Source organism: Acipenser ruthenus, unplaced genomic scaffold (assembly GCF_902713425.1).
Source record: "Acipenser ruthenus unplaced genomic scaffold, fAciRut3.2 maternal haplotype, whole genome shotgun sequence".
NCBI lineage: Eukaryota > Metazoa > Chordata > Actinopteri > Acipenseriformes > Acipenseridae > Acipenser > Acipenser ruthenus.
In genome coordinates this window covers 278,281-292,000 of record NW_026708728.1, presented here as the reverse complement: position 1 = coordinate 292,000, position 13,720 = coordinate 278,281, and the positions used below count along the sequence as shown (strand labels likewise).

Here is a 13,720-nt window from a genome sequence, read left to right as displayed (position 1 = left end):
GAAGGGAGAGAGAGAAGGAGAGAGAGAGGGAGAGGAAGAGAGAGGTAGGGACAGGGAGGGAGAGAGAGAGAGAGGAAGAGAGGGAGGGAGAGAGAGGGAGAATGATTTCCCAGCGTCCTGTTTTGAGTGCAGTTAGACGCTGTGTTCCTGTAAGCAGAGCAGTGAAATTTCACACCGGCTGTGAAACTCAACACAAAGACAATCAAACCACTTTCTCATCACTTGTGTGGAGGAGAAAAACGCCAAGAAATGGATCATTTTTAGGCTTCGGTTTTGTTATTTTATGATCGAGGCGTCATCAAAGCCTCTGAAGGGCTGGGCTGCGTTTGCATACTGGAATGCAAATTTGTTTAAAAACCTGTAGGGCTGTTCTTTATTAGGTTAAGCAGTCATTTATTATTATTATTATTACTATTTGTTTATTTAGCAGACGTCTTTATCCAAGGCGACTTACAGAGACTAGGGTGTGTGAACTATGCATCAGCTGCAGAGTCACTTACAACTACGTCTCACCCGAAAGACGGAGCACAAGGAGGTGAAGTGACTTGCTCAGGGAGTCACACAATGAGTCAGTGGCTGAGGTGGGATTTGAACCGGGGACCTCCTGGTTACAAGCCCTTTTCTTTAACCACTGGACCACACAGCCTCCTATCTTTTTGCCTTGTTAGAAAGTCTGTCACAATGGTGGACATTTGCTTGGGACTTGCTGTCGATATGTGTAGATATTAATATTAATATTAAGACAGCCACCTTTATTGTTGAAGTTTTCACACGTGGCAATACTGTCCTGCAATGATTTAATGATACCGTCATCTCTCCACTGTGTTACCTTAGTGAACCATAGCTTAAGTTTTTAAAACTGAGAGTTAGCAAATACCTGTCCTTAAAGTGTATTGCAGTTAGTAATGCTTTCCAAGTACTGATATGTTCAAAGGGCCACATAAGAACGAGAAATGTAGCAAATCATTTTTAGAAGGCATTTGACGCTGTCCAAGTTACATTGTAGATGCTATGACTAGCTGCTGTCAATGAGACACTGTTTTAGCAGACACGTTATTAATTAAACATGCATTTGATTTTTTTTTTTAATTAATAGTAGAAAAGGAAAACCGTGTGGCATTCTTCTTTGTGAACGTGCTAAGTGATCAACGCCAATTCAAAAAACCGTCCAAATCTACCAACAAATCCGAGAATCTTAATAGGACTGTTTAGTGCGGATCTCTGCTAACGTACGTCATCGCGATACAAACGGCTCGCTCTGCCCTTATCCATGGCGAATGCCACTACTTAAAATGGCTACCTTCCTATTACAATCAACGGAGAGTGAAGCTGGAAGAAGACATCCGGATGTTGCAGATTCGCTGATGCCCTTATCAATGATGGCTGTTCCCGTTGACTGTTAAGGAGTTGCCCTCACTTGGGCGGGCCACCATTGAATGCAATGAATAGGACGTGAAGCCAGAGCGAGTCCCGGATGTTGTTCGGCTACGCCGTGCGAAGATGGCTGCCGCAATGCTGAGGTCGCTATGCAAACTGAAGTGTCCTTCAAGTTTAATTTTGAATAAGCATTTGATCGGCCCTTCTAGCGCAGTGGTGCAAAGCAGGTAAGCGAAAAGGAAAAAAAGAGATTATTATTTTTTGATTGTTTGACATTTGGGACGCGTTACTGTAAAAGAGACACGAATTCACCTCGCGTTTTCTGATTTCAAACGCTGTGGCCACTCAAAGTTAACGACTTTGCCCGTGTGATTGAATTTGGTTTTTATTTTGTAACACGCATGACCTATTTTGTTAGGGCAATCACAACAGTTGGGCTTTATAAGTGTATAAGAAAGTTTCCAAACGAGAGGAGCCCCCATTCCAGCCCATCTTGCTCGTTTGGTTGTTAGTAGCTTATTGATCCCAGAATCTCATCAAGCAGCTTCTTGAAGGATCCCAGGGTGTCAGCTTCAACAACATTACTGGGGAGTTGGTTCCAGACCCTCACAATTCTCTGTGTAAAAAAAGTGCCTCCTATTTTCTGTTCTGAATGCCCCTTTATCTAATCTCCATGTGTGACCCCTGGTCCTTGTTTCTTTTTTCCAGGTTAGAAAAGTCCCCTGGGTCGACATTGTCAATACCTTTTAGGATTTTGAATGTTTGAATCAGATCACCACGTAGTCTTCTTTGTTCAAGACTGAATAGATAAAATTATTTCAGCCTGTCTGCATACGACATGCCTTTCAATATTAATAATAATAATACTAGACTTCATTGAGGGGAGCTCTGAACCCCAGGACTGGGTGCAGCAGCAGCGGGGCTAGTGTGAGTTTGTAACCCTGCTCAAACTCCTGGCTCCTGATCATTTCAATATTAATAATAATAATACTAGACTTCATTGAGGGGAGCTCTGAACCCCAGGACTGGGTGCAGCAGCAGCAGCAGCAGCAGCAGGGCTAGTGTGAGTTTCTAACCCTGCTCAAACTCCTGGCTCCTGATCATTTCAATATTAATAATAATAATAATAATAATAATAATAGACTTCATTGAGGGGAGCTCTGAACCCCAGGACTGGGTGCAGCAGCAGCAGCAGCAGCAGGGCTAGTGTGAGTTTGTAACCCTGCTCAAACTCCTGGCTCCTGATCATTTCAATATTAATAATAATAATACTAGACTTCATTGAGGGGAGCTCTGAACCCCAGGACTGGGTGCAGCAGCAGCAGCAGCAGCAGGGCTAGTGTGAGTTTGTAACCCTGCTCAAACTCCTGGCTCCTGATCATTTCAATATTAATAATAATAATACTAGACTTCATTGAGGGGAGCTCTGAACCCCAGGACTGGGTGCAGCAGCAGCAGCAGCAGCAGCAGGGCTAGTGTGAGTTTGTAACCCTGCTCAAACTCCTGGCTCCTGATCATTTCAATATTAATAATAATAATACTAGACTTCATTGAGGGGAGCTCTGAACCCCAGGACTGGGTGCAGCAGCAGCAGCAGCAGGGCTAGTGTGAGTTTGTAACCCTGCTCAAACTCCTGTCTCCTGATCATTTCAATATTAATAATAATAATACTAGACTTCATTGAGGGGAGCTCTGAACCCCAGGACTGGGTGCAGCAGCAGCAGCAGCAGCAGCAGCAGGGCTAGTGTGAGTTTGTAACCCTGCTCAAACTCCTGGCTCCTGATCATTTCAATATTAATAATAATAATAATAATAATAATAATAATAATACTAGACCTATTGAGGGGAGCTCTGAACCCCAGGACTGGGTGCAGCAGCAGCAGCAGCAGCAGGGCTAGTGTGAGTTTGTAACCCTGCTCAAACTCCTGGCTCCTGATCATTTCAATATTAATAATAATAGATTTCATTGAGGAAAGTTATGATCTCTTTCTAAAGACTTTCTAACCCTGCAACAAAAAATAAAAACCTGATTCAACAATGCTACTAAATAAACCCCCAGTAAGCTGGTAATCATTGCTGAGTGGTCAGTGTTGTATTTTTCTGTTTTGATTTGTCTTGTCTGTCTCAGACAGAAGCAGTGGCAGCCCGATGTGGAGTGGGCAGAGCAGTACGCTGGGGCTGTGATGTACCCAAGCGCCATCACTGAGAAGTGGGTGCCCCCCCCATGGAACGGTGAGCCAATCTGCTGAATAATGTTCCCTTGTTAACATATTGAATTCCACCCCCTCTATATAGAATGAACTCCCTCAGCTTCATAGAGTCCAATGAAAGCTGCTGAATAATGTTCCCTTGTTAACATATTGAATTCCACCCCCTCTATATAGAATGAACTCCCTCAGCTTCATAGAGTCCAATGAAAGCTGCTGAATAATGTTCCCTTGTTAACATATTGAATTCCACCCCCTCTATATAGAATGAACTCCCTCAGCTTCATAGAGTCCAATGAAAGCTGCTGAATAATGTTCCTTGTTAACATATTGAATTCCACCCCCTCTATATAGAATGAACTCCCTCAGCTTCATAGAGTCCAATGAAAGCTGCTGAATAATGTTCCCTTGTTAACATATTGAATTCCACCCCCTCTATATAGAATGAACTCCCTCAGCTTCATAGAGTCCAATGAAAGCTGCTGAATAATGTTCCCTTGTTAACATATTGAATTCCACACCCAGCGCTTTGTAGTTTACAGAAAAAAAAACTGATAAATATTGAAAAATGTGACATTTTTCAAAATCTAACATGAAATACTACTGAACTGCTATTTTAGCTTCCAGTATAGACGTTTTTTTGATGATATCATTTTGTAGTTTCTTTGATTTACATGATGTTGAATTAAAATACCCAAATTATGTTCATATAGTTCAGTAGGACAGCAGTGTGAAGTAGTGGTTAGGGCTCTGGACTCTTGACCGGAGGGTTGTGGGTTCAATCCCAGGTGGGGGACACTGTTGCTGTACCCTTGAGCAAGGTACTTTACCTAGATTGCTCCAGTAAAACCCAACTGTATAAATGGGTAATTGTATGTAAAAAATAATGTGATATCTTGTAACAATTGTAAGTTGCCCTGGATAAGGGCGTCTGCTAAGAAATAAATAAATAATAATAATAATAATAATAATAATAATAATAATAATATAATAATAATAATAATATAGATGTATTTTGTAATTTTAATTCTGACTCAATCCTAGCTTTCTAGGGTGTTTGGCAGCAGCTGTGAGCTCCAGTATAACACAGAGAGACGGGGATGGCTGTAGGTTTTGGGGTCACTGCGCGGCGCACCAGGCAGGAGACTCGGGGTTTGATCCAGCAAACCTCAAACTAGGTCTCCCGTCGGACGGGGGTCTCCTGGAACCAGGTTTCAAGCCCCCCCCGCTGTTCCTGAAGAAGGGGCTTCGCGTTCCTCTGTTTCATTTTGTGTTTTTTTTTCGTTTCGATTCAGATAAGGACCCCCCGGCTGAGAAGGACGTGTCGAATCTGACGATCAACTTCGGACCCCAGCACCCAGCGGCTCACGGGGTCCTCCGACTGGTTCTGGAGCTGAGCGGGGAGTCAGTGAAGAAGTGTGACCCTCATATCGGACTTCTGCACCGCGGCACCGAGAAACTGATAGAGTACAAGACCTACCTGCAGGTGTGTGTGTGTGTGTGTGTGTGTGTGTGTGTGATCCTCATAGAGAAACTGATAGAGTACAAGACCTACCTGCAGGTGTGTGTGTGTGTGTGAGATCCTCATAGAGAAACTGATGGAGTACAAGACCTACCTGCAGGTGTGTGTGTGTGTGTGTGTGTGTGTGAGATCCTCATAGAGAAACTGATAGAGTACAAGACCTACCTGCAGGTGTGTGTGTGTGTGTGATCCTCATAGAGAAACTGATAGAGTACAAGACCTACCTGCAGGTGTGTGTGTTTGTGTGTGTGTGTGTGTGTGTGTGTGTGTGTGTGTGATCCTCATAGAGAAACTGATAGAGTACAAGACCTACCTGCAGGTGTGTGTGTTTGTGTGTGTGTGTGTGTGTGTGTGTGTGTGTGTGTGATCCTCATAGAGAAACTGATAGAGTACAAGACCTACCTGCAGGTGTGTGTGTGTGTGTGTGTGTGTGTGTGTGTGATCCTCATAGAGAAACTGATAGAGTACAAGACCTACCTGCAGGTGTGTGTGTTTGTGTGTGTGTGTGTGTGTGTGTGTGTGTGTGTGATCCTCATAGAGAAACTGATAGAGTACAAGACCTACCTGCAGGTGTGTGTGTGTGTGTGTGTGTGTGTGTGTGTGATCCTCATAGAGAAACTGATAGAGTACAAGACCTACCTGCAGGTGTGTGTGTGTGTGTGTGGGGGGGGGGGGGTACCCATCAAAGCTGCCTGTGTGTGCGTGCCTGTGTGTCTGTGTATCTCTGTTAGACTTAATAACATTGCTTTCTGATCCTCTTTTCTCCCTGTGTGCCTCCGTGTGTGTCCGTGTGTGTGTGTCTGTCTCCCGGTGTGTGCGTGCGTGCATGGTGTGTGTGTCTCTGGGGGTGTGTGTGTGTGTGTGTGTGTGTCTGTCTCCCTGTGTGTCTGCGTGCGTGGTGTGTGCGTGGTCCGTGTCTCTGGGTGTTTCTTTTCTGAGTCCAGGCTCTGCCGTATTTCGACCGGCTCGATTACGTGTCGATGATGTGTAATGAACAGGCGTACTCTCTGGCAGTGGAGAAGCTGCTGAACATCAAACCACCGCTTCGGGCGCAATGGATCAGAGGTAACGACCACATCACTATTACTGTGATCATCGTCATCATCATCATCATCATCCTCATCATCATCATCATCACCGAGTCCATTTAGCAGAGGCGTTTATCCAAAGCGACTTCCAGAGACTAGTTTAGATCTTTTATTTAACATTGTATATATCAAAGAAACTACATAAGTCTATACCGGGAGCCGTGATAGCATTTCATTTTAGATTTCAAGAAATGTCCACTTTTGTCAGTTTTTGTGTTACAAAGAAAAGAATCTGGGGAAAAACTACAAAGCGCTGGGTGTGGAATTCAATATGTTAACAAGGGGAACATTATTCAGCAGCTTTCATTGGACTCTATGAAGCTGAGGGAGTTCATTCTATATAGAGGGGGTGGAATTCAATATGTTAACAAGGGAACATTATTCAGCAGCTTTCACTGGACTCTATGAAGCTGAGGGAGTTCATTCTATATAGAGGGGGTGGAATTCAATATGTTAACAAGGGAACATTATTCAGCAGCTTTCATTGGACTCTATGAAGCTGAGGGAGTTCATTCTATATAGAGGGGGTGGAATTCAATATGTTAACAAGGGAACATTATTCAGCAGCTTTCATTGGACTCTATGAAGCTGAGGGAGTTCATTCTATATAGAGGGTGTGCAATTCAATATGTTAACAAGGGAACATTATTCAGCAGCTTTCACTGGACTCTATGAAGCTGAGGGAGTTCATTCTATATAGAGGGGTGGAATTCAATATGTTAACAAGGGAACATTATTCAGCAGCTTTCATTGGACTCTATGAAGCTGAGGGAGTTCATTCTATAGGGTGATGCAAAAATGATAGATAGATAGATGTGTCGATTGACTCACAGCAGTAAAGTGATGTGTCTCTGTTGCGACAGTGCTGTTTGGAGAGCTCACTCGCATCCTGAATCACATCATGGCGATCACAACACACGCGCTGGACATAGGAGCCATGACCCCCCTTCTTCTGGATGTTCGAGGAGAGAGAGAAGGTGAGAGCACTCAGGAATGAGACAGAGAGAGAGAGAGAGAGACAGAGAGAGAGAGAGAGAGAGAGAGAGAGAGAGAGAGAGAGAAGAGAGAGAGACAGACAGACAGACAGACAGACAGACAGACAGACCAGACAGACAGACAGACAGAGAGAGAGAGAGAGAGGGGACCAAAATACGTGTTGCACACAGGCAGGTAAGGGATAGAGAGAGAAGGAGAGGGAGATGGAGGGAGAGGAGGGGTGGAACCAAAATATGTGTTGCACACAGGCAGGTAAGGAGAGGGAGGAGAGGGGTGGGGACCAAAATACACATTACACACACAGGAAGTACATCAAAGAACAGAGAACCACAAATTCAGGGCTGGGAATCGGACTCCTATCCCACAGCAGCGTCACCCAGTCCAGGTTTCACTACCAGCTTGATCAGCCCCAGTGTGTCCAGCTAACAAGCTCAGGTGTGTCTGATTATTAAACTCCCAGTGAAACCAGGACTGGATCACACTGCTGTCTGTCTGATTCGTGTCTGTGCTCAGCTCCAGTGTGTGTCTGTATTAAACCGCGTGTTGTTTTCTCTGCCCTCTCCAGATGTTTGAGTTTTACGAGCGGGTGTCGGGGCTCGGATGCACGCTGCCTACGTGAGACCGGGGGGGGTGCATCAGGGTCAGTGTTATTATTATCTGCACTGTCTGTAAACCGCACTGTGTTTAAATATGACTCTTGCATTGTAACCCTGTCTGTGTTTGCCCTGTGACTCTGTGTGAGTCGCCTGGGATAAAGACGTCTGACAAATACATTGATAATAATATAATATTCTCTCTCTCTCTCTCTCTCTCCCTCTCTCGCTCTTTCCCTCTCTCCCTCTCTCGCTCTCTCCCCCTCTCCCCCTCTCTCCCCCCCTCTCTCTCTCTCCCCCTCTCTCTCTCCCCCCTCTCTCTCTCTCCCCTCTCTCTCCCCCCCCTCCTCTCTCTCCCCTCTCTCTCTCTCTCCCCCTCCCCTCCCTCCTCTCTCCCCCCTCTCTCTCCTCTCCCCCTCTCCCCCTCTCTCTCTCTCCCCTCTCTCCCCCCCCTCCTCTCTCTCCCCCCTCTCTCTCCCCTCTCTCTCTCTCCCCCCTCTCTCTCTCTCCCCTCTCTCTCCCCTCTCTCTCTCTCTCCCCCTCCCCTCCCTCCCTCTCTCCCCCCTCTCTCTCTCTCCCCCTCTCTCCCCCTCTCTCTCTCCCCCCCTCTCTCTCTCTCCCCTCTCTCCCCCCCCTCCTCTCTCTCTCCCCGCCCCCCCCTCCCGCCCTCCTCTCTCAGGACATGCCTCTAGGTCTGATGGATGACATTTATGAATTCTGTAAAAACTTCTCGTTGAGAATCGATGAGGTGGAAGAGGTGGGTTCGAGCATTTCAACCGGGGGGGGGGGGTGGGATTTCAGTCCTGGCGGGACTCCAAGGGACTCACCTGAGCTCCATTTTCAAGGGGGTGGGGGAGGCTAAAAATTTTGCCATTGTAAAATATCTTAATAATAAAAAAACACACTTAGTGGATCTGATTTTCCAGCCACTGTTTCGAAGGAGGATTTAAAGAAAAGGTTTTTTGGGGGGGGTGGGGGGTTGGCTGACTGCTTTTTAAGAACCCCTCCCCTTGGTTGAACCCCCGCAGTCGAGGCGAGACCGCCCCCCCCCGTCCTGTCTTACCGTCGCGCCGCACTGTATTCTGGGACTCACGTCTCCTGCCTTCCTTCCCTTCCTTCCTTCCTTCCAGATGCTGACCAACAACCGCATCTGGAAGAATCGAACCGTGGATATCGGGGTGGTCACTGCAGAGGAGGCTCTGAACTACGGCTTCAGGTGAGGGGGCGGGCGCAGGGGGGGGTCTCTGCGCTTTGAAAGCAGATCCACGTATTTAAATGGACAAAAAATGAATAATTGAATCACCTTGTCGTGTGTGAGCTGTATTATTATTATTATTATTATTATTATTATAATTATTTTATTATTTATTTCTAGCAGATGCCCTTATCCAGGGCGACTTACAATTGTTACAAGATATCACATTATTTTTACATACAATTACCCTTTATACAGTTGGGTTTTTACTGGAGCAATCTAGGTAAAGTACCTTGCTCAAGGGTACAGCAGCAGTGTCCCCCACCTGGGATTGAACCCACGACCCTCCGGTCAACAGTCCAGAGTCAAGAGTTTTTACACGATCATAAATACAAAATGACGTTCGCGTATTTTTTTATATATGAATTCTAGACGTTTTGTTGTAAATGCTTTCATCTCATCAGAATAGACTCTGGCTCCTTCCGCGTTCTCTCTCTCAGGCCCGTTTGTTCGATTCGAACCCTGTTTTTATCTTTTTTCTCTCTCGTGTTTGGGGTGCAGCGGCGTGATGCTCCGCGGATCTGGAATTCAGTGGGATCTCCGGAAAAGTCAGCCGTACGATGCTTATGATCAGGTGGAGTTCGACGTGCCCATCGGGAGCCGTGGAGACTGTTATGACCGGTGAGACACCCCCCCCCCCCCCCCCCTCCCCCCTTTCTGTCCGAGCCAGGGGGTCCCCCTGCTGGGTTTCCTCCCAGCTGGACCCCGGGTGAAATCATTGGACCGGTTTTGAGTTTCTGAGACGATCCGGAAGCTGTGATTGATTTGTTTTTGATTAGTTGTAAGAAACGGAAGGCTTCTCTCCCAGGGCCTCGCAGTGTTTCGCTGCTCCTGTCATCGTGAAGCAAGTGCGTTTATTATTAGAAACTGTAAGAGATCTCGAGTGAATACCAGCCGTGTCCCCAATGGAACTCAAGTAATGAGATGCGTTAATTGAGAGCTTAAGTGGATTACAGAAAATAAATCTTAAGTTTAAATTAAAAAATACACACATATATAAAGATATCGCTCTCTCTCCCTTCTTCTCTCTTCAATTTCTTTTTCTTTCTTTCTCTCCCCCTCTGTCCCCCTCTCTCTGCCTCCCCCTCTTTCTCTCTGCCCCCTCCTCTCCTCTCCTCCCCCTCTCTGTCTCTCCCTCCTCTATCCCCCTCTCCTCTGTCTCCTCCCCTCTCTATTCTCTCTCCTCCCCCTCTCTGTCTCTCCCTCCTCTATCCCCCTCTCCTCTGTCTCCTCCCCTCTCTATTCTCTCTCCTCCCCCTCTCTGTCTCTCCCTCCTCTATCCCCCTCTCCTCTGTCTCCTCCCCTCTCTCTTCTCTCTCCTCCCCCTCTGTCTCTCTCCTTCCTCCCCCCTCTCCTCTGTCTCTCCCCCCTCCTCCCCCCTCTCCTCTGTCTCTCCCCCCTCCTCTCTCTCTGTCTCTCTCCCTCCTGTCTCCCCCCTCTCTTCTCTCTCCTCCCTCTCTGTGCCCTCCCTCTCTCCCCCTCCTTTCTTCCATCCTTTCTCTCCCCCCCTCTCTCTTTCTCTCTCTTCCCCCTCTCTCTCTCTCCTCCTCCTCCCCTCCCCTCCCTCTCTCCCCCCTCTCCCTCCCCCTCTCTCCCTCTCTCTCTCTCTCTCTCTTCCCCTCTCCCTCCCCCTCTCTCCCTCTCTCTCTCTCTCTCTCTTCCCCCCCTCTCTCTCTCTTCCCCCCCTCTCTCTCTCTCTCCCCCGTTCTCCTCCCCCCCTCTCTCTCTCTCTCCCCCGTCTCTCCTCCCCCCCCTCTCTCTCCTCCCCTCTCTCTCTCTCTCTCTCCCCCCCCTCTCTCTCTCTCCCCCCGTCTCTCCTCCCCCCCCCCCCTCTGTCTGTCTCTCTCTCTCTCTCTCTCTCTCTCTCTCTCTCTCTCTCTCTGTAGATACTTGTGTCGCGTTGAAGAGATGAGACAGTCTCTCCGGATCATTCTGCAGTCCTTGAATAAGATGCCCGAGGGAGAGATCAAAGTGGACGACGCCAAAGTGGCCCCTCCGAAGAGATCCGAGATGAAGGTACGCGAGGCTGCGCGTTCGCTCTCACGCGACCGCGCTCCATCGTCCGCTGCGCTTGGAAGTCGCCTTTTAAAGTCATCGCTGAAATCAAGCGATCGCGAATTTGCCTGACAGTTATTTTTTTTCATCTCCCCTTTTTTTTCTGCTGCAGACTTCAATGGAGGCTTTGATTCATCACTTCAAGCTTTACACAGAGGGCTACCAAGTCCCACCTGGGGCTACTTACACTGCTGTGGAGGCTCCTAAAGTGAGCGAGCGTGCGTGTGTGTGTGCGTGACCACTGAGCCCCCTTCTTTAAACGCTGGACCAAGCCAGCCTGCCTTTGTATTCTGAGAATGTTTGTTTTTCTTTGCTGTGTTCTTGTTTTTAACACATTTTAATGCCTGGATGCAGATCAAAGTTCTGCTGGTTTTTGACCTTTGGAAACGGTAGCTTCAAAAACGACCACCAGGGGGCAGGCTTTTGCAGTTTGTGGCAACAGGCAGATACCGCAGTGGAAGAACGATAACGAACACTAATTAATATCACGTTAAACGAGTAAATACAAACTATAGTGAAGTTCTGCATCCCACTCTGTATAGAATGAACTCCCTCAGCTTCATAGAGTCCAGTGAAAGCTGCTGAATAATGTTCCCTTGTTAACATATTGAATTCCACCCCCCTCTATATAGAATGAACTCCCTCAGCTTCATAGAGTCCAGTGAAAGCTGCTGAATAATGTTCCCTTGTTAACATATTGAATTCCACCCCCCTCTATATAGAATGAACTCCCTCAGCTTCATAGAGTCCAATGAAAGCAGCTGAATAATGTTCCCTTGTTAACATATTGAATTCCGCACCCAGCGCTTTGTAGTTTTCCCCAGATACCTAACGAAAGAATAACCGACAATTGAAAAGTGTGACGTCCCAAAATCTCTTTTGTAGTTTGTTAGATAAATCAAAGATCTCAATGACGTTCATATCATGTTATTATTGTACTGATTTGAACGCTGTCTCAACCCTACAGTTCTAGGTGATGTGAAACGTTTCTCCGGAGCTGTGGTTGGTGTTTAAGAATCTCTGTCCTCGTTTTTAATTTTTTTCAGGGTGAATTTGGAGGTCTATTTAAGTTTCTGATGGCAGCAGTCGTCCGTATCGCTGTAAAATCAAAGCTCCTGGATTTGCTCATCTGGTAAGGGGGAGGAGAGGAGAGAAGGTGGGGAGGGGGGAGGGGGGAGGGGGGAGGGAGAGGGGAAAGGCGGAGGGGGTAGTGCAGTTATCTTTAGGAACAAGACTCCTATCCCACAGCAGTGTCACCCAGTCCAGGTTTACTACCAGCTTGATCAGCCCCCACTGTGTCTAGCTAACAAGCTCAGGTGTGTCTGATTATTAAACTCCTAGTGAAACCAGGACTGGATCACACTGCTGTGAGCAGGAGTCTGATTCCCAGCCCTGGTATTCAGTCCATGAGAAACTCAGTTTTTATTTTTTTCTGTTTCAGGCTGACTTGACAAGATGGCAAAGGGTCACATGCTGGCAGATGTGTTGCGATTATCGTAAGGAACCGTTTTTAATAAAAACGCTTTGTGACGTCACAGCGAGACTTCTCCTCCAGCCTTTCGATGGAGTCCAGACTCTTGAAGCAAACCTTTATAATGTGCATTATAAATATCATATGGGAGATACTGAAATTGAAGAAGGGAACTATGAAAAAGACCTGTTGACTCAGAAATGTCTTCATCTAGACATTGTGGGGAAGCTATAAAAAAAAAAGGCCAACAAGATGCTCGATATATTGTGAGAAGCGTTGAATTTAAATCAAGGGAAGTAATGTTAAAACTTTACAATGCATTTAGTAAGACCTCACCTAGAATATTGTTTCAGTTCTGGTCACCTCGTTACAAAAATGAGATTGAGTCAACTCTGCTTAGTGTGGTGATGATCTGACTCTTTTTAAATTGATATTAAAGAATTTGACTTTTTTTTTTTTCAGGTACTCAGGATATCGTGTTGGTGAAGTGGATCGCTGAGGTTCAAAGAAATTTATTTAATTTGGTTTTATTTAATTTTTTTGCCTGCAGTGTTGTTTAAAGTGAGAGTGGCACTTCTCTCTCTCTCTCTCTCTCTCTCTCTCAATGTAAATCTAATATGAAAAATAAAACATGTTTGAAAGCGAATATCAATCTACTTTCTCGTTATTTTTGTTTTTTTTTGTTTTGATTTCAATACCCATTCCTTTTTCAAGTCTTCGGTCTGGCAGGGTGTCCTCGGCTCACCGCGCAGCAGCGCCCCCCTGTGGTCTGGCCGCGCTCCTGCGGGCTCGCTGTAAGCTGCTGCAGAGCTGCGTTGTCCTTCGACGCTGTAGCTCTGATGCGGCTGCGCGGTGAGTCCGCAGCGTGGAAGGAAGCGGGCGGCTGACGTCACACGCTTCGGAGGGCAGCGTGCGTTCGTCTGTGCGGGGTGGGGTGAGCCTAAAAATATTGGATATGCCAAATTTGGAGAATTATTTAAAAAAAATAATAATAATAACTATTAGATAAAAAAAAAAAAATTGTATTCACAAATAAATTACGGCTTTTTATTCACAAATGCTGGTCTAAAAATACATGCCACGATTTTATAATTTATTTTATCTATCTATCTATCTATCTATATATATATATATATATATATATATATATATATAT

The 13,720-nt window shown here is 46.1% G+C and overlaps 1 protein-coding gene across 1 annotated transcript; it reads left to right on the top strand.

Moving 5' to 3' along the window:
* The first annotated feature begins 1,450 nt into the window (after nt 1-1,450).
* On the top strand, nt 1,451-12,834 carry LOC117410113 (NADH dehydrogenase [ubiquinone] iron-sulfur protein 2, mitochondrial). Its single transcript, XM_059021642.1, is given in 16 exon segments — nt 1,451-1,604; nt 3,506-3,609; nt 4,880-5,070; nt 6,051-6,171; nt 7,058-7,137; nt 7,139-7,171; nt 7,756-7,777; nt 7,780-7,830; nt 8,464-8,540; nt 8,914-8,999; nt 9,540-9,659; nt 10,925-11,054; nt 11,206-11,301; nt 12,140-12,160; nt 12,163-12,225; nt 12,535-12,834. Coding segments are annotated over 16 exon segments (1,563 nt in total). The 5' UTR covers nt 1,451-1,500; the 3' UTR covers nt 12,799-12,834.
* The last annotated feature ends 886 nt before the right edge of the window (nt 12,835-13,720 follow it).